This window comes from Geotrypetes seraphini, chromosome 1 (genome assembly GCF_902459505.1).
Source record: "Geotrypetes seraphini chromosome 1, aGeoSer1.1, whole genome shotgun sequence".
NCBI classification, from domain to species: domain Eukaryota; kingdom Metazoa; phylum Chordata; class Amphibia; order Gymnophiona; family Dermophiidae; genus Geotrypetes; species Geotrypetes seraphini.
Genome location: NC_047084.1, coordinates 40206745 through 40227955, shown reverse-complemented (window position 1 = coordinate 40227955; position 21211 = coordinate 40206745). Strand labels below are relative to the sequence as shown.

General features: G+C 41.0%; 1 protein-coding gene across 5 annotated transcripts in view; it reads right to left on the bottom strand.

The window, feature by feature from the left end:
- The window catches only part of ADAMTS6 (ADAM metallopeptidase with thrombospondin type 1 motif 6), a 662036-nt gene that overhangs the window by 248584 nt on the left and 392241 nt on the right, over positions 1-21211 (bottom strand). For all 5 annotated transcript variants that reach the window (XM_033930281.1, XM_033930272.1, XM_033930267.1 and 2 more), the window contains one exon: positions 12566-12673. In XM_033930281.1, the coding sequence (XP_033786172.1) occupies positions 12566-12673 (108 nt within the window). The remainder of the gene's footprint in view (positions 1-12565; positions 12674-21211) is intronic.

Genomic DNA, 21211 nt, shown 5'->3' with positions numbered 1-21211 from the left:
TGACAGCAAGCTTTTCTGTGACAACCTCCCACCACACCAAACCTGGTGGTCTACTGTGCCACCACCCCCCACGATCCTCCTAGTACCCCTCTGACATCAGCTCCCCCCCAACAGCCCTCCACCACACCAATCCTGGTGGTCTAGTGGGCAGTCCTCCCTCCAACCCCCAACCCCCTTTGTACCTTGTTTAGAAGACCAGCAGGAGGAATGCTCTCTCCCTTCCGCCAGCAGGCCCATTTCTTTTCAAAATGGCAGGCCTTCCCCTTCCCGGTGCATCCTATGGGAGGGAGCTTAGGTGCCTGGGCTAATCGGGGCCTTAGGCCTCTTCCCAGTGTACCCAGGAATGCACTGGAAGAGAGAGGCTGATTGGCTCAGGTGCCTAAGTCCCCTCCCAGAGTTCAATGGGGGTTTCTCCTTTTGAATTATTGTATGGGCAGAGAACAAGAGAAATCCTGGATGGTATTCGAGAAGCCTGGGAGGAAGACCCCAGTTAAGGGATGAATTTGGCTGAGTACATACTCACCATGCAGGACAGACTAAAGAAAGCCGGGGAAGTAGCCAAACTGCCTGGAGAAGGCATTGGTTACCAATTGGATCACGTATTAAATTTAAAGTTCTACATTTGATTTCTAAACTTTTGAACAATAAGAGTTCGGTGGTGTTGAGTTCTCTTTTGCATTCCTATAAACTATCACAGTCATTATAGTTTGTGAATAAGATGCTTCTTGAAGTTTCTGCCTTGAATATGGTTAGACTTTCAGGTTCTCGCCATGTCATGTTGACCATGCAGATCTGGTATTATGGAATACACTACCCATTGAGATAAAAAAAGTCACTGAGTATTTTGCAGTTCAGGAAAATGGTAAAAACTATTTGAGCGAGTGTTTTCTTAAAAGAAACGGCATATGTTTATTGAGTTTGTTTAAATTATTTATAACCTGCCTATCCACAAATCTAAGCGGGATACAATAAACACATACAAAATCATTAAAAAATACAATTACAAAACAGCAGAAAACAGTAAACAAGCAGCACTAACTCACACTGTCACATGACTAGCACCAAAAAGCACGTCAAATAAAACAGTTTTCACCCCCTTTCTAAAATGCCAAAGAATGTTCGATTGGCGCAGCACCAGAGGTAAGGCATTCCAAAGCACCGGGCCCTGCCATTAGTGACGGAATTTCTAGTTTCAAACTGTCTGAAGACTGTAGCTCACGGGAGGGGGGAATGAAGGGGACAATATTACAGTAAAAGAGAACAGACACTTGAAAGGCAGTTATGATGAAGCACCTTAAACATCATGCAAAAGACCTAAAACTCGACCCGCATACCAACAGGTATTCAATGAAGCTCTCAAAGTATGAGTAAAGTGATTGAATTTCAAAGTATGTTCAATAAGGCGTGCAGTAGTGTTTTGTGCCAGCTGCAATACACACAAGACACATTTAGGTAAACCTAAATAAATGGAATTACAATAGTCCAGTAGAGGTGTTATCGTGATAACATTTTGAAAATTATTGTAAGAAAGATAATCATGCAACCTCTGCAATAGATGTAGCTTGAAAAACACACCAGATATTACTGCCTTAATTTGGGCATTAAAAGACAAAGTAGAATCAAATATAACTCCCAAATACCTTAACTGCCTTCGCACTGGGACAACCTCACCTGCAAGGGAAATCTCAGATGGACACGATACCAGGTTCTTCCCGCAACCGATATATAACACTTTGATCTTAGTGACATTTAACTTTAATTGATTTTGAAACATCCAGTCCTGAATAACACCAAAACAATCATTCAGGTGTGATAAAGCTTCATCTTGTGATCCTTGAATAGGAATAAGAAATTGAATGTCATCAGCGTAAAGGTGAAACTTAACAACTAACATATGCAGCACCTTACAGAGCGGAAGGAGGTAAATGTTAAACAGGACAAGGCAGATCCCTGTGGAACCCACAAACCAAAGACGCCCAATTTGATTTTACTTCATTCACTTCTACGCAGAAAGAACGATTACCCCAAAATGACTCAAACCAATTCAACACCAACCGCAGCATTAGTCCAGAAGGATGGCTTTGGCCCAGAGGTCATGACTGAACTTGTGCCCCTACAAGTTCCCTTTAATGATCAGCTCTCTTCTTCCCTGAGAGCTGACCTGGAACATTTGGTAAGGCATAATCAAGATGTGTTTGTAGAGAAGCAAGGCTAGATTCACCTTGCAACCCATGACATTATCACTGAGCCAGGAGCAGTGGTCAGACAAAGGCCCTATTGGATCCCAGAAACTCTCCAGGAGGCCACGGCAAAAGATGTATCTGACATGCTGAAGCTAGGTGTTACTGAGGAGTCGACGAGTAACTGGTCTTCCCCCACTATGTTTGTGCCAAAGCCAGATGGGAGTAACTGATTCTGCATAGATTTTCAGAAAGTAAATGGATCCAAGAAGCTGGAGGTAGTCCCAGACCTGTGGGGTTTCCACGCTGCATAGGTTGTACCTTGGGGATTCCAGTCTTCCCATATGTCCATGAAAAATACCATCCCTGGGCTTACCAAACTAGACCCTCGGGTATTCTAAATTCTGAAAGAGAAAGAACTGGCTCTTTGCCCAATTCACTACCCAGCTCAATTGTTCCATGAGCAAGATGATCTGTGACATGATGGCTTTGGAATCCATTTTGGAGTCAGACTGGGCGAGGCAATCATCCAGGTAGGGATGGACTCAAATGCTCTGCAGTGCAAGTGTACTACCACCAAAGAAGGTAAAAGAGGCTGTTTCCAATCCAATCTTAGAATTCAAAACTGAAAATATCGGCCTAGAACACAAACACAGGACATGCTTGTGGTTTGCCCTGATGGGAAAATGCAGGTAAGATCCAGGAAGGTCAGAAACTCACCTGGTTGGACACAGGCAATCACAGATCTTAATGTCTCCATTCAAAAGCATAGGACCCTGAGGCAGGCATTGCCCATTTCAGGATAAGGATGGGCCGGAAGGAGCCATTTTTCTTTGGAATCACTAAATAAATGGATTAGTGACCTTGACCTTGGTCTGACAAGTTCTACTGTGCCCAGATCTAGCAGATGCTAGAGAGTGACAAGGTGATCTGGGGTTTTGCAGTTGAGCCACAGGGCAAACTATGAAGACATCAGGACTGGATGAGCAAACCTCAGGGCACAACCTCAACTAATCACCTCAAAGACCCATTAATCCAAGGTGACATGAGCCCATCCATGGCTGAAAAGGGCCAATCTACCAAATCCAGTGAGGGACCCAGTACACACTTATTTTGTACTTCTAGAGCCTCTAGCAGAACCAGAGGTCCCTGAATCTCTTGACATCTTAGAGCCATGAAAGGGTCCCAGCTTTATGGATCTACTTGGGGGGGGGGGGGTCATAGAAGGCCCAGAGTGACACCTATCTTCCCAAACCTGGCCTCCTCCCCTAAGATGGGGCTTAAATGAGGAGATATGCTGGTACCCTTTTTGGTATAACTGAGGAGCCAGAAAGGTCAAGCCTCCCAGATCTGAGCTTTCCATGAAATGAGGGAGGACAAACTTCTCTAGATCCTCCCCCAAAAGAATATGACCCTTGAAGGTAAGTTGACTCTAACATTTCTTGGAGCCTACTTCTGCCACTCTGTGACACAAAGTCACTTTCAAGTCACCACAAGTGAGACCACTGAATGGGAGGTTACTCACACCAAATTGTAGGGGACATCTGCTGATTTCAACTAGGTCAATTTTGGGGATTCTGGTAGCTATTGTCACCAGACCAACATGGATCTAGCAACATGGATCTAGCAACCTGTATGCCCACTGTAGTGGAAGAGAAGGCTAGTTTGAAATGCTCTTCCACCTTCTTCCTATGCATCTCCTTAAGAGCTAAGCCCCTTTCCATGGAGACTTTTGTCTTCTTGGTCACAGCCATAACCAAAGTATCCACTTCTCCACCTCTACCTTTCCACCTCATCCAGTACCTTAGACCCTCATAGGATTCCATCTAGAGCCTTCCATATCATATGGAAGAGTGTCTTCTGAAGGACTAAGTGCTTTGGGTCCCACCTTTAGGTTACAGAGGCTGAGGAAAGGGTCTCGGACACCAAATCAATAAGGCAGGAAAGTTATTCCTGCTGAAACAGTCATATGACTGCAGCATGTTCCTCTTCCTCTCTGGAAATGGGGTCTCTGCCTCTGAGCCAGTGTCACTGAGTGACTGAGAGGTCTTCCACCTCATCATGGCCACTCCCAGAGATTGAAGAGCCTTTTGCTGGCATGTGGTCACCTTTGTGCCTTTAGACCCCAGTCATGGAGCTCCCCACATAACTTCCCAGATCCTAGAAAAGCACTTCAAGTGCTGGCATCTGTTTAACAAACAGGACCACTTGCTGTAGCCAGTCAGAGCTCATGGCCTCCAAGGCCTCCAAGCCCCCCCTCCCCCTCCAAGCTCTGATTGGAGGCTGAAATTTCTCCTGATGCAGAGAAACTGTAGCAAGACTTTGAGGAAGTCTATAGGATGCTATCACATTCCATTAAGGATACTTCCATGTAATGTCAGAACCACTTTAAAACTCATAGTCTCTCCCAAAGGGGAAAGTGATACAGGAAGATGAAGCAAGGATGGCTAGGAAGTACTGTATAAAAGTCATAAGCCCAACTAGGTTGAGGAGGTCTAAAGTGAAGCAGTGATGCCCAAATGCATTTGCCTCTACCACTGCAGCTGCTACAGTTAGGCAGGCAAAGTTCAACTCAGATGTTTTGACCTGAGTAACTGTTAGAGGCAATGAAAAAGTGGAGAAGGAACTGTGCACATCAATCAGAGATAATCTAAAATGTATTGAGTACAATCAATCTGTGTTGAAAAAAATAGATGGAAACTATCTATGTTGTGTTGAATCAGTATGTTGAAACCAGTCTATCTTGCAGACCCGACATGGTCCATGTTTCAGTTGTAAAAGCCAGCTTCAGGGGTACAATATACATCCAGTAGATAACCAGGGCCACCATCAGGGCAGTACTACCAGTCCTGCATTCAGGGGCCCGGAGGTGACAGGGGGCCCGGGCTCCCCCAAGGTCCTAGGCAGTGTTCCCTCTAAGGCAGCGGTCTCAAACACGCAGCCCACGTGTGGCTCTCCAGGTTTTATTTGCGGCCCGCAGTCTGGAGGCGATCATTTTCTTTCTTTTGGAGCAGCAGCCGGCTCGTTCGTTCAAAGCCGCGGGTTGGCGGCTCCTTGCGCTATCCACTCCTGCATCGGAAGCCTTTCTGATGTCACACCATCAGAGAGGCTTCAGACGCAGGCGCGGATCTCGCAAGGAGCCGCCACCCGCGGCTTTGAACGAATGAGCCGGCCAGACACGCTGCTGCTCCAGTGGCGTACCAAGGGGGGGGGCGGTCAACTGTTCTCCTTAGCGTGCGGCTCGCAGCTCGTCTAGAGCAGTGGTGCCCAACCTGCTTCCCTTCCCTTCTCACTGCTGCCATCGGGATCAGGCCGGCACCGTGTCTTTGATCTCCCTGCTTCTCTTCCCTGCGGGGCCGACCAACTCTCGCGGCGGCCCGACGTCAATTCTGACGTCGAGAGGACGTTCTGGCTAGCCAATCGCTGCCTGGCTGCCCGGAATGTCCTTTCCGACGTTAGAATTGACGTCGGGCGGCGAGAATTGATCGGCCCCGTGCAGAAGATTGCGGCAGCGGCAGCAGCCTATTCCGCAGCGGTGGTGGCATGGGGGAGGCAGGAAGGAAGAAAGAAAGAAGGGGGGGGACAGAGAGCCAGGAAAAAAAAGCAAAAAATGGGGCACGGAGGAAGGAAGGAAGAAAGAAAGAAGGGGGGGGGACAGGGAACCAGAAACAAAGCAAAAAATGGGGCACAGACATAGAGAAAGAAAGAAAAAGTTGAGGAAGGGAATGAGGTCTGGAGGAGAGGAAGCATACAGGAGGCTGAAAGAAGGGAAGAAATATTGGATGCACAGTCAAAAGAATAAAGTGCAACCAGATGAAATTACCAAACAAAGGTAGGAAAATGATTTTATTTTCAATTTAGTGATCAAAATGTGTCTGAATTTATATATGCTGTCTATATTTTGCACTATGGCCCCCTTTTACTAAATCGCAATAGTGTTTTTTAGTGTAGGGAGCCTATGAGCGTCGAGAGCAGCGCTGGGCATTTAGCGCAGTTCCCTGCGCTAAAAACTGCTATTGTGGTTTAATAAAAAGGATGGGGGGTATATTTGTCTATTTTTGTATGGTTGTTACTGAGGTGACAATGCATAGAGTCATCTGCCTTGACCTCTTTGAAAAAAAATGGACTAAGTCCTCTTGAGCAAATCAAAATAAACAAACAAACAAATAGAGGACTAATAATAACAAGAATTCTTGCTATTCTATACCGCTCTCAGAACCCTGTAATGTTCAAAACACATAAGTGTCCAGACATCACTCGTACAGGTACATGGTATCTTTCATTGAGCCGGTATTTTTATGTGCAAAGCTACAAATGTGCAAGAAGCTGTATTAAAGTGCTACGTGAAATAAATAACTTTAAAAGGTATCAAAAATTCGCACTTAGCTTTTGTATGAGCTTGATTTGTAGTAGATCATTGTAGTTAACAAAAAATGGCTAATGGGCGTTTAGCCATTTTTTGTTAACTACAATGATCTACTACAAATCAAGCTCATACAAAAGCTAAGTGCGAATTTTTGATACCTTTTAAAGTTATTTATTTCACGTAGCACTTTAATACAGCTTCTTGCACATTTGTAGCTTTGCACATAAAAATACCGGCTCAATGAAAGATACCATGTACCTGTACGAGTGATGTCTGGACACTTATGTGTTTTGAACATTACAGGGTTCTGAGAGCGGTATAGAATAGCAAGAATTCTTGTTATTATTAGTCCTCTCTTTGAAAAAAACCCAGAATAGGAATGATAATTAACATTTTCTCAGCGTATAGTGTGCTTTGTGTTTTTTAATTTTATTTTTGGTAGATCATTTTGACTTGGTCATTTTAAAGTAGCTTGCAAGCCCAAAAAGTTTGGGCATCTCTGAGCTAGAGCGTTGAAACTGTGTATTAATATTTTATCCCCCCTTTTACAAAACTGTGGAGCGTTTTTTAGCACGAGCCGTGGTGGTAGCAGCTCTGATGCTCAGAATTCTATGAGCGTCAGGGCTGTTACCACAGTGGCTAAAATCCACACTACAGTTTTGTAAAAGGGGGATGGGTTAGTTTGTGATGACATATTCCATACTAGGCGAAGGTGTTTTCTGTGTTCTGTGTGTTTGGAAGACATGGTTTTCTGTTAGGATTGACGATGTAGGATTGATCTGTGCTGGTCTGGCTTGTTTAGTTTTACAATGGGTGTATTGATGTACTGCTCACTGCTCACTGTAAGATGCTGCCTTTTCCTAGGTACTCATGTGTGACGTGTGGTTTGTTACTAAAAATCATGATTTTCTTACAGATGGGGGGGTGCCAAAAAATGATGGGTCCCGGGTGTTACATATGCTAGGTACGCCACTGTATGTAAAGATACCAGAAAGCTGGCGAAGCAAAAACTTTAAGTAAATTGTTATTCTTCTAAGTTTTGAGTATTTAACCCTCCCACAATCTCACGGGCACTCGTTTCAAGTTTCAAGTTTATTGAGATTTTGATTTAAACGCAATATCAAATATTTTCAATGCGTATAACAAAAATAAATTTGGGGAAATAAATAAAACCATTTGAACAATAAACATACAAAAATATCCATAGATGATTAAAATTACATAAGGAGTACAAGGATAAACTACATTTGTTTAAAAATGCGTCCTCCGCGCCTGCTCATAAATTTGTGGAATATGTAACTTGTTGCTCATGCATATTTTTTTTTGCACACACCTCATCAATCCTTAGAGGGAACATTGGTCCTAGGCCACCATAGCACAAATTCCTGTATTATTCTTCTGCTGTGCACAACAATAAACACTGCTGTCATACTTTTTTTTGTCCCCTGCCGATTTCCTGATAGCACCCCCCCCGGACAAAAGTGGGGGGGGGAGGGGTGTGTGGGGGGGGGCCCAATAGGATTGCTCAGTAAGGGGCCCAGAAATTTCTGATGGCGGCCCTGTAGATAACAATCTAGGAACACAGTAGGTAAAATAAATCTTAAAATGCAAAGACAGCGTCTCTCTAGCACAAAAGCAATTGCAGCGTTTCCATATTGATTGTGGGATTTTGTTTCCTTATTTCTGCTTTTGTTTTATAACTGTTAGAGACTACATTGGTAATTCTGGGGAGCCAGGCCAGAGACAAGTAAAGTGTAGGCACGGAAATGCAGGCCAGGGTTTTCCAGGCCAACATTTCCGGTGTCTATATTTGTCACGAATCACGACTACATAGGCGCTTTATGGCACCTACTGCTACTTCCAGTGTTAGCCATGCCCTTAGTGGCGATAAGCACCTACATATGCACGATTCCAGCGCTTATCCTTTAGGTGCCAGTAGGCGATTTAACTTTGTTGTTTTTTGCCATTACTCTGCTGGAAAAAGTGCAGAGGCGAGCCACGAAACTTATCAAAGGAATGGAAAATTTGACTTACAAGGATCGACTCAGGAAGCTGGGGCTGTTTACCCTCGAGAAGAGAAGACTAAGAGGAGATTTGATAGAGACTTTTAAAATATTAAAAGGATTTGATAAAATAGACCAAAAAGAAGCATTACTGAAATATTCTGATGTGACGAGGACAAGAGGACATAGACTGAAACTGAGTGGCAGCAGTTTTAGGACAAATGTCAGGAAATTCTGTTTCACACAGCACATGGTGGGTGCTTGGAATGCACTCCCGGAGGAGGTTGTGGAGGAGACTACTGTACTGGGATTCAAGCGCAAGTTGGATGCACACCTTCTTGCATATCATACTGAGGGATACGGTAAATCCGGGTCTCCAAAAAGGAGTACCTAAATGGGCCGCCGCATGTGCGGATCGCCGGACTAGATGGACCTCGGTCTGATCCGGTGAGGGCGTTTCTCATGTTCTTATGTTCTTAAATGGCATTTGTCAATTAACTTAGGTACCAGTAGAGTGCCTAGGTAACATTTCTAGAATTTTCCCCTTAGTGTACTATAAACTCAATTAATTTGTTAAAATTTTAACTCTGATAAAATTTGTTAACTCTGATCAAAATTTTTAACTCCATTCTATTGTCCATCATTTCTTTCTCTCCCTTTGTTTATCCTGCAGTCCAGCATCTCTTCTCCTACCTCCTCACATTTACCTCAATAGGGTTACCAGCAGAGGCTGCAATTCCCACAAGCTGTCTGCAGCTGCTGCCTGCTGTGTCCTGCCCCTTCCCAACACAATTTCATATTTCACCTTCACATGTTGTGATTAAGCATGATTAATCATTCAATTAAAATTTTTCATCACACAATTAATTGCGATTAAATTTTGTTTTTTGACGCCCATCCTTAATTTAAACCCATTATTTATGTGTACAAATTTATGCTGTACAACCCTTCAAAAATAACCTTCTTTGTCATATAAAAAGCCAAAACAGGCCTTCCTTGAGATTTTTTTTTTTAAACAATTTGATAAAAGCAACAGAAAAGGAGATAAAGGGAATTGGTACTGTTTGTGTATGGAGTTTATGATGATTTGTTTGTCATTTTGTAAACCACATAGGTAATATGTGGTATAAAAATTTTAAAATAAAATAAAAAAAAATCTAGAATGAGTTATTATCTCACTTTTTTCTAGTCTTACTCCTTCCTCGCTTTCATGTCCTTTCCACTATGACTCCCTCATTCCCTTAGGCTGCTTTTTTCCCAGTCTCACATAGCTACTCTCTATCTCTTGGGTTTGCACCTTATATCCCCTTTGCCTGCCCATCTCTTCCAGGTTATGTCTCCTTTTGCTAGCAACCTTCCCCCCCATAGTCCATGCTCTCTTCCTGAATTCCTTTCACCCTCTACTCCTCCCTCACAGCTCCACTATCAGTCCCTGTCCCCATCACCCAGCCTCTCTTCCCTTTACAGTTCCTTTCTGCCTCTTCCAGTATTTCAGAAGAGCATTGTCTCTCCTAACCATTGACCCCTTTCCATTCCCTTCACTCCTTCCTTTGTTCCATTTATTCCTCTCCCAATATGTCTTTTTTTTTCTTCTTAACTGCGATTACTTTGGCAACACTCTAAGGTCAACTTGTCACGCCAATAGTTTTCTGAAGCTGTCTTTTCCTTTTGTCAATGTCAGTTTGCTGCACTTGCCTTCCTCACTGGCAGCTGTAGGCTACAATTCCCTCTCCTGTATTTATTTCGACAGGCTGCAGGTTGCTGAGAGCAGTAGTTAAAATACAGAAGTACTTCTTCCCTGTGTTTTGCTGTAGCTCTGCATCATGCAGTTTGCTGCCTTGAATTTACAGACTTTCAGAGCTGACACCTATGGTATTCTGTTTCAGTGAGTGAACAGATTTGTTTACAAGTAAGGTGCTCGTATTCAATTTTGCCTATTTCATAAAATGCAAATATAACACTAATCACCAAAATAATTTTTTTTCTAGGAAAGACTATTTATATATTTAAAACATGTATAGAAGAACAAATCCATACAAAACACAAGTACCTCGTTCCTGTATTACTCTGTGCTATATATTTGGTTTGGTCTACATTGCTTTAAATAAAGTTTAAAACAAAAACAACATTTATAGCCTGCTTACAGACTAACAGTCCAGTGTAAAGAAAAAAAGCTAAAACATTTCTTTATAGTAAACTCTGATTTTCAAGGAATATAGTATATTTCAAGGCATATTAATGTACATTTCCACTCTTCAATGACTAACCAAGCTTCTAAAATAAACCTATATTGTCGTTTTAAGCAAGAAGCCTCTAGCGCAATGGTCCTGGGGGCCAATCGGGTTTTCAGCATATCCCTAATGAGTATGCATGAGACATATTTGCACGCCTGTCTCCCCCATTATACACAAATTTCTTTCATGTATATTCAATAAGAATATCTTAAAAACCTGTCTAGCTGAGGATCCCACAGGATAGGGTAAGAACCACTGCTCTAGCATTTTCTAATATGCTAATAAAATATGGCAGTATTTTACATAGAAGATTAATACCTGCAACTTTTTCTCTCGTCAACTAAAAAGTAGTATTCTTGTGCCCTCCGACCATGAAAAATCCTTTTATTCATTCAAAATAATCCCTTCAATTAATTTATTTAACATGGTTTACCAACATTTCCATCTCAGCATGGAAACGCTATCTACATGACAGTAGGCCCTGAATGAAACCATCAGCAAGGATTAATAAACTGTGACAGCTGCCTAAAAGCTTTCATTCTCTTTATTTAAACATCAAATTGCATGTTAAAATGCAGTTTAATCTCTCCAGATACTAGTCCAGCTAACAGGGCAGGAGTTAGAACTGAGGATAAATGACAGGAATCATTGTTAGCTTTAATCCAGCTAGCAGCAGTCACTTCAAGGGGCTGATTTAGCATTTATTGAGGCTCTGTTTGCCAGTCTCCCAAGAGCCATTAGGAAATGTACATTATAATTACTTTGCCTTATCATCCCTCTTCCCATGAACACATTTCTCAATGGATTCTGTCTCTGGTCCTGAGTTATAAAACACTTTTCTCTGTCACAAATCTTTTCAAGAAAAGAAACAAAAGTTGTTAGCCTTCCTTGTTGACATTAAACTTTTTGTTTCTTAAGGATATGTAGATGATCTTTTGGCTCACTGGCTGTTTTGTATCTCATTTTGAAAAGATAAGTCCATACAAAACAATTCTTTTTGTTTTGTTTCCTGTGCTGTTTTCAGTTTGTTTAACTTTTTAGTCATTTTCATTTCAGAAGGCTTTGTCATGAAGAGTGTACACTCTTTGCGATAAGTATACACTATTAACAACGGTGGCAAGTCAAATGTGCGCAAGACAAAAGCGAGCGGACAAATGCGCGAAGACAAATCAGCGTAAGACAATTGCGCATAAGGACAACTCCACGCAGGACAATTCAGCTCAACGACAAATGAGCGCAAGGTCAATTGCGTGCAAGGACAATTGAGCGCAAAGACAACTGAGTGCAATGAAAATTGAGCACACGCAACACAAAATGGCGGAGCGCGATCACGCGCACGTTCACCATGTTCACGTAAACCTGTGTGAATGCATTTTTGAATATAAGTCACGTGAATGCATTTTCGTTACTATGGTTACGTTTCCTCCTTATATATGTGCTCAGAACAGCCTGCCTTCCTTTCGCTGCCTGACTGTGTCCATTATAGGTAAAGGTCTGGTTTTGCTAGAACTTACTTATCTTGCGCTCACTTGACTTTGCACTCACTTGTCTTCGTGCTCAGATGTATTGCGCTCACTTGTCTTCGCGCATTTGTCCGCGCGCTTTTGTCTTGCGCACATCTGACTATGAACCATTAACAACACAGGAGGAAACCCCCCCCCCAAAAAAAAAAAAGTTCAGGATACAAATGGAATGAAACAAGTGCACAATCCTAGTTTCGGACAGACTTTTATTGGTCTGGTCATGAATTTATTTTGTATCATAATAAAGAGCTGAACTTGCCCCCTTTTCAATGTTCCCGGTCTGGCAAAGTGTTCCCTCGGCTGCAGGAATGCTGTTGGTAACACAGCGGTTACTTTTACTGAGGCACCAGAGCTCTCTACACACTTCCTAGGAAAGAAGGCAGAAATAAGCAAGTTGATCAGAATTACTTTTCAACAACTGCAAGTCCTTTTATAAATCTATCTGATCATAGAAACCAGTGGCATAGTGCGGGTGAAGGGCCCCCCCCCCACCCCAACCGCTCCTTCCTTTATCCCACCTCATTTCCCTTCCCTCCGCAAGCAACAAGAACTTTAATGTGCTCCTCACAACCCCATTGGCCCATCGCAACCCCTATGACATCACTTCCTATGTGTGGCACACGGAAGGTACATCAGCAGGAAAGACAACACCGTCGCAAGGAGCACGTTGAAGTTGTTGCTCGTGGCAAACTATAGGTATAGGGGAAGGAAAGGAGGCATGCAGGTGGCAAGGGGAGGTGTGGGAAGAGGTGGGGGCGGAGAGGAGAAGGGGTGCCAGCACCCCACCAACATGGCACCCAGGGCAGACCACCACCCGCATCCCCCCTTACTATGCCACTGACAGAAACCAATAAAATGTTATAATTATCCAAAAGCACCTCTTTCTCCTACCCATGTTAACACAGGTTACATCTAGCCCTGAGTTTATATTAGCTATGACAGTAATAAAATGGAGGGGAAAAAAACCCTTTAGCTTATCAAGCAACAGCCCCCTGATATTCAGCCTATGGTGGTCAGTAGTGTTAAAGTCACTGACAATTGTAGGCTGAATTACACCCAGATATTCGTCAGGCCTAATTCAGGCACCAGTATTGAATATCTGGATTCTTCTACAATCCCACTCTATTCCTGGACTGGGTTATTTTCCCATACTCACCAGAGCTTGTAGGAAGCCTCATAACACAGAGTCTTGAGCTCCTCCCATCTTACTTCAGCACTGGCTCCCCAGGAAATCAGTTTCTTTCCTACAAGCCAGACTGTAGGAGCTCATCTTTTTTGCTCATGCTTTTGTTGTTGGTTTCTTTTTTTTAATTTAGTCCTTTCCATCGCATTTTCGGCCCTTGTGCTGCAGAGGTTTCCAATGGGGACAGCTCTGACTGCGGGAGATCGTAGACGTGATGCTAAATCTGCTTCCAGGGGGTTGGTTTAAGGGCAGTACCCCCTCTGGACAGCAGGCACTTCAGGTCGGGGCTCAGGGACTGTTTCCTTGGGAGCTTGCTTACCCCAGGTTCATCCACTAGTGGTTCAAGCACAAACTGTGTGGCTCCACGGCAACAGGATCAGGGCCGACTGCGTTTACTCTGCCATGCATGTCTGTGAGGTGTCCCAGAATGTGGAGGCCCCGGCTGTGGGTGTCAGGACGGTGGGAGGGGGGCAGTCAAAAGATCAACAGTCCAGTTTGCTTGCTTGTTGAGGCAGAAGATCTCCCTGAAGCAGTTTCAACTTCTCTCTATGCAATTCCAGGCACCACTTTGCACAGTGAGTATAAGGCTGACAGACTGAAACAGCAATTTGGGGGGGGTCTTCAAAAGGGTGTTTAAGTTGTTTTGAAAGTGTGACCTAGCCCCACCCCCACCCCTAAAATTGTCATTTTTTTGAGAGTGTCTGTTCTTTTCCAGGGCTAATTCATTGCCGAAGAATGTGGTAAAATCAGTTAGCTTAGCAGGGTTTTAAAATGTTTTGGTTAATTTTCTAAAAGAAAAGTATATAGGCCATTATTGAGATGGCTTGGGGAAATCCACTGCTTATTTATAGGATAAGCAGCATAAAATCTGTTTTACTACTTATGATCTAGCTAGATACTTGGGATCTGGGTTAGCCACTGTTGGAAACAGGATACTGGGCTTAATGGACTTTCAGTCTGTCTCACTATGACAATTCTTATGTTCCTCCTCTCCCTTAGAGATCCCACATGCCTGTCCCACACTTTCTCGAATTCAAACGCAGTATTTGTCTCCTCCATCAGTACTGGGAGACTATACCACACATCTACCACCCTTTCTGTAAAAAAGAATTTCCTTAGATTACTCCTGAGCTTATAACCTCTTAACTTCATCTTATGTCCTCTCATTCCAGAGCTTCCTTTCAAATGAGATTTGCCTTATGTGCATTTATGCCATGTAGATATTTAAAAGTGTATCATATCTCCCTTCTCTCGCCTTTTCTCCAAAGATTACATATTGAGATCTTTAAGTCTGTCCCCATACACCTTATGATGAAGACCATTTTAGCAGCCTTCCTCTGGACTAACTCCATCCTGTTTATATCTCTTTGAAGGTGCAATCTCTAGAATTATATACAATATTCTAAATGAAGTTTCACTAGAAACTTATACAGGGGCATCAATCCCTCCTTTCTCCTACTGGCCATACCTCCACCTATGTCTTATTCAAACCAAGGTAGAGCATCGTTAAACCTATCAGGAAGTTTCTCATGATCTTCACCACTCCAAATCTTTATCTCAGTCTTACTAACATTCAATTGCAACTCATGATCAGCCACACAAACATTCACTTCACTAACATAACTATTCAAATCCATCTCAACTTTTTGATGCTGCCTCTTCATAGGACCCCCCCTCCCAACCCCCCACCCCGAATATCATCCACTTTGATTTGGATACATGAGTTTATCATGTCACTAGTCTGGACCCCACTAAATGTTTAATGAGTAAGATCAATAAAATCATATTAGAAGGAGAAAAGATGGGTTTCCTTACAGAAAGAGACCATAGATATTTAGTAAATGAACATCCAATTACACCGATTTTCTATACTTTACCTAAAATCCATAAGAATAAGGAAAATCCCCCGGGACGTCCTATTATGTCCTCTAAAGGATCTGTGCTGGAACCTCTATCTTGTTTTGTGAATCATTTTTTGAACCTGATGGTAGAGAACAGTCCCTCTTACATTAGAGATACTAGCCATGTATTAAATTTGCTAGCTGAAATACCAGAGGATGATTTCCCTTTTATTATGGTCACCTTCGATGTGGCATCTCTCTATACCTCAATACCGCAGAATGAGGCGATTGAGGTGGTGAAAGAATTTTTGGAAAAGAGAGAAAGACCTCATCTCATTCCTACAGATTTTTTGGTGCAATTAACATCAATAGCAAAGAAAGAGAATTATTTTATATTTGAAAATAAATACTACATTAAAAAAAAAGGAATAGCGATGGGAGCTACTTTTGCTTCTTCAATAGCAAATTTATACATGACGAAGTTTGAAACAGAATGGGTTAATAAGTCACCTTTCTCACAATATATTTATCTGTGGCGCAGATTTATAGATGATGTTATTATGTTGTGGAAGGGTCCAGAAAATGCTTTGAAGAGCTTTTTAGACTGGTTAAATTCCTGTCATGAAAATCTGGTTTTTGTAATGACTTACTCTACATGTTACTATCAGAAGATTTAGAATCAGAAAATAATATTAAAGATTGAACTAGGCCAGTTACTGGGCAGACTTGTACGGTCTGTGTCTGTGTATGGCCGTTTGGAGGAGGATGGGCAGGGGAGGGCTTCAATGGCTGGGAGGGTGTAGATGGGCTGGAGTAAGTCTTAACAGAGATTTCGGCAGTTGGAACCCAAGCACAGTACCGGGTAAAGCTTTGGATTCTCGCCCAGAAATAGCTAAGAAGAAAAAAAAAAAATTTAAATTGAATCAGGTTGGGCAGACTGGATGGACCATTCGGGTCTTTATCTGCCGTCATCTACTATGAAATTAAATTTTTTAGATTTGGAAATCCAACAACAACACAACATCTTTAAAACTGATGTTCATATTAAAGTCACGGATAGAAACACTCTTTTATCTTATGACAGTAATCATCCTGGTAAATTGAAAAATAGTCTTCCCTATTCACAATTTATTAGATTAAAAAGAAATTGTTCAGATGATGACAGATTTATGAGACAAGGGAAAATTCTAGAGAGGAAATTATTAGCCAGAGGGTATCCTAAGATGATAGTGAAGAAAGCTTTTAAAAGAGACAAATATTGTAATAGAGAGTGGTTGCTATTGAAAACAACTAAAAACACTAGTGAGGACAACTGTAACATGTGTCATCAGACATAATGATTTGAGTGGTGTAATTTCCAGTACATTACACAAATTTTGGGTTATTATCACCATACACCCAGCTATGAAACATCTTAATTTGAGAATAGCTTACTCGAGGGGTAGGAATCTAAAAGAAATTTTAAAGTCTGGTGAGAATTTGTGTCTAGAGAAGAACAGTAATTTACCAATTGGCTTTTTTAAATGCCTCACATGCAATATTTGCAATATATGCGTGCCAACCAAATTCTTCCGGAATCCAAGTGATAACAAAGAATACAGAATAAATCATTTCCTGAATTGTAAATCTACCTATATTATTTATGTCATCATCTGTCCTTGTAACAAACTGTATGTGGGAATGACTACCAGAGCTTTCAGGATAAGGATGTTGGAACATAAGTCCAACATCAAATGTTCCAAAATCTCAGAACCCATGGTGGAACATTGTATTCAATACCAACACAAGTTTGAAAATTTGAAATGCTTAGCAGTGGATCATGTTAAATCAGAAAAAAGAGGAGGTGACAGGAGAAGAAAGTTATTACAAAAAGAATTTATTGAATTCAGTAGAACCCAATGGATTAAACGGATATATTGATTGGAAACCTTTTATATAAGTTTTATATGTTAATGCACTGTAATGGGTATATACATGATTGTAGCGTAATGTATGTATATATATATTTATTTACTTATTATGGTTAGTATGGCACTTCTTTGTATTATTCCAATGTATTTTTTAGTAGTTATTTAGTTGTTTGCATTATATGAGGGAGAGTGTTTAGTAATTGAGGTTAACTTAAATTGAACATTGGAGTTTTTGTATGGCTGGGAGGGTTGGATGTGTGAGGGTTGTTTGGATTGAGAGTGTGGTTTGGTCGGATTTTGTATTATTTTGTATGGTTGAGAGGGTCTTGTATAATTTTTAGAGTGCTATATATTTGTGAAGTGCAATCAAGGATTATACTTGGGATTGAGATTGTTATGGATTGAAGTGGTCCTGTTTTTTGGAGGGCAAATGAGATCTGTGCATGGCTTTGAGACTGTTACGGAAAGCCTATAAGAACATAAGAACATAAGAAGTTGCCTCCGCTGAGGCAGACCATAGGTCCATCCTGCCCAGCGGTCCGCTCCCGCGGCGGCCCATCAGGCCCATCGCCTGAGTAGTGGTCTATACCTATCTATACCCTTCAATCCCTTTTTCTTCTAGGAATCTATCCAAACTTTCTTTGAAACCATTTAATGTTTTCTTGTCTACAACAGCCTCTGGAAGCACGTTCCATGTATCCACCACCCTCTGAGTGAAAAAGAACTTCCTAGCGTTTGTTCTAAACCTGTCCCCTTTCAATTTCTCCGAGTGCCCCCTTGTACATGTGGTGGTCCTTAATTTGAAAAATCTGTCCCTGTCTACTTTTTCTATGCCCTTCAGGATCTTGAAGGTTTCTATCATGTCTCCTCTAAGTCTCCGCTTTTCCAGTGAGAAAAGTCCCAACCGCTTCAACCTGTCGGTATATGGGAGATTTTCCATTCCCTTTATCAGTTTAGTTGCTCTTCTCTGTACTCCCTCAAGTACTGCCATGTCCTTCTTGAGGTACGGCGACCAGTACTGGACACAGTACTCCAGATGCGGACACAGTACTTCAGATGTGGACACAGTACTCCAGATGCGGACACAGTACTCCAGATGCAACAGACACCTATGTTGGAAGGTTCGTGGCATCTTTTGCCGTATGGGAGGTGAATGCGTTTATATGTGTTGATGAGTAGCGCATGTGCTAGCAGAGGCAGATGCGTTGTTACGCACTGATTAATTAGGCTTCAGTAAGCACGTTTGGGTCACGTTTGGACCCCTTCAATACGCATGCGCTTTATAAATGGTGTTTGTATGTGATGGTGAGTGGCGCATGTGCTAGCAGAGGCAGATGCGTTGTTACGCACTGATTAATTAGGCTTCAGTAAGCATGTTTGGGTCACGTCGTGACCCCCGACCCCTTCAATACGCATGCGCTTTGCATTATAAATGGCGTTTGTATGTGATGGTGAGTGGCGCATGTGCTAGCAGAGGCAGATGCATTGTTACGCACTGATTAATTAGGCTTCAGTAAGCACGTTTGGGTCACGTCGTGACCCTTTCAATACGCATGCGCTTTACATTATAAATGGCGCCAGGCTATAGTGCCTTCACGCAGAGCTGCTCCTGCCCCTTAAATGAGAGGACACCAAAAATCAGGTCGGTACATTTGAATAAGTTGTTTAAATAAGGATGTTTGAAGTCTTTGTTGCTTGAGTAATAGTGGTATGGTTTTTAAATGAATTGTTGTAGTTAGGTGGTGTGTTAGAAAGTATATGTATTTATTTCACCAGCGGCATTTTATATGAATCATTTACCGAGTTGTATTAGAACTTATTAAGAATAAAGCTCTGGTTTAAACGTTCATCGAGTGATTGTATCAAGAATAAGGCTCTGGTTTAAACGTAGGGCCTTAGTGCCCGTATTATTTATTATTTATGGATTCCTGTATGAGTTACAGATAGAGCCGCATTAGAACTCGTCATCAACAATACACTGTTTTAAGCACAGTGCTTTCAGTGTTATTTTATTCTAAGAGGCTTAGACAGAGCCTTTTCAAAATTCATCATGAATTGATAGAGTTTATTGTTAGCTTAAGAGCAGTCCCACTATTTATTTATTTTAAACATTTGATGTAGTCATTAAAAGCACCTGGATTTAGATTTAATCAATTCTATTTATTAATAGCACTTGTGTTTAGATTTAATTAATTATGAGCCTTTCTATTTATTTATTCATTTTAAATTTTCAGTGGTTTTTTAAAACTATTTATATATTGTAAATATTTAATGAATTTATTAATAGTACTTGGGTTTAGATTTAATTATATTTAATTAGTTTGTTAATTCATGAATTGTTGTAGTCATAGAATCCTGTGGCTCAGATACTTCACTATTTAATATAAGGAGTGATCAGTACTTAATATGAAGATATTAATTGTAACATAATAATATATTTAGGTATGTTTATGAATTAATTGAAACTATCTAGGTTTATATTATTAGTTTATTAAATCATGAGTTTAAATATTTAAATATTTATGATGTTATATAGTACACTGGTTTATTTTTGATGTGGTTAAAGATTTTTTGATAAAACATATTTTAATAAGCAATTAGGTGATCCTCATTATGGAGGCATTTTCAGACTAATTTATTTATGAGGTTTTATATAGTGGTCTTTTTATCCATTATCCATTTGATGTTAGATGTTTTTTGTTGTCAATGTGAAGTATATCCTATGAATTCAATTTGATAAATATGCGATTAAATGCATTAATTTAATAATTTATGATATTTAAATTAATTTTGGCATGGAGAGGGTTTACGAATATATGTAAATTTCAAAATAATTTTAGATTTATGTGTTCAATTATATTTTAATAACAATGATTAGATTAATTTATGAGCTAAAATGCAGTTTTAGGGTAATTATGTGATAATAAAATAATTTTGTATTTATATTGTGCAGTGCTCCCTGTTGGAACCCTTGAGAAAGCCTGTTTAGGCGAAACGGGTTCTGTCGGGCATACAATTGTTGGGGCAAGCAATTTATACTGCAATAAAGGATAAGTAAATAATGATGGACTAACTGTTGATTATTGAATTATAAAGAAACAGCCTTCTATAGACTGAGCAAATCTTGCCTTTTTTGAAATTTGGTGACTGAATCCTAATACATCAGTTTTCCCCATGTTATGTTATATTATGTTATTTGTGGTCTTATATCCCACTAAATCCTCCTAAGTGGAGTTCAGGACGGGTTACAGCAAGTAATCAAAGCAATATAATTTTTGATATAACAGTAGCCAATGCAGTTACGGCTGTCAATGTAGTACTTACAGTACATCAATCAATATAACAACAGTGGTCAGTACACCTATACCTGCAGGCAATCAATATGGTAATAACAGCAATCAGTGCAATATGAGTCATACCGTATTTTTTTACCAGTGTGGTATGTTCACATTGTACTTATTCAGATTTGGGTCGGACTAGGCTCCTGGCCAGGATTTTTGGGAAGAGCCATGTTTTTTAGGGATTTGCAGAACAGTGCATATGTGGGAGTAGTATGGATCTCTGCAGATAATGTGTTCCAGGTTTTTTGCAACTTGGTAACCAAAGGAGTTATGCTGTCTCTTGTACTTTATCCCTTTCAGAGATGGAAAGGATAGTATCAAGCGGTTAATGTTACACCATTCGATCTGTCTTCCCAGTAGTTCTAGATAACTGGGGAATCTTTCAGAGGACTCTCCATATAGGATCTTGAAAGCTAAGCAGCATATCTTGAATTCAATTTGTTTGTCAACAGGGAGCCAATGTAGTTCAATCAGTAGTGGTGTGACATGATCAAATCTCAATTTGGAGCATATGAGCTTGCTAATGTGTTCTGTATTACAGCCCATTCTCGTTATTCATGTTAGTACAGTTTTTGAAAATGTTTGTGAATTGCAAAGTCGTGATTAATGAAATGTTGAGCCTATGGGAAA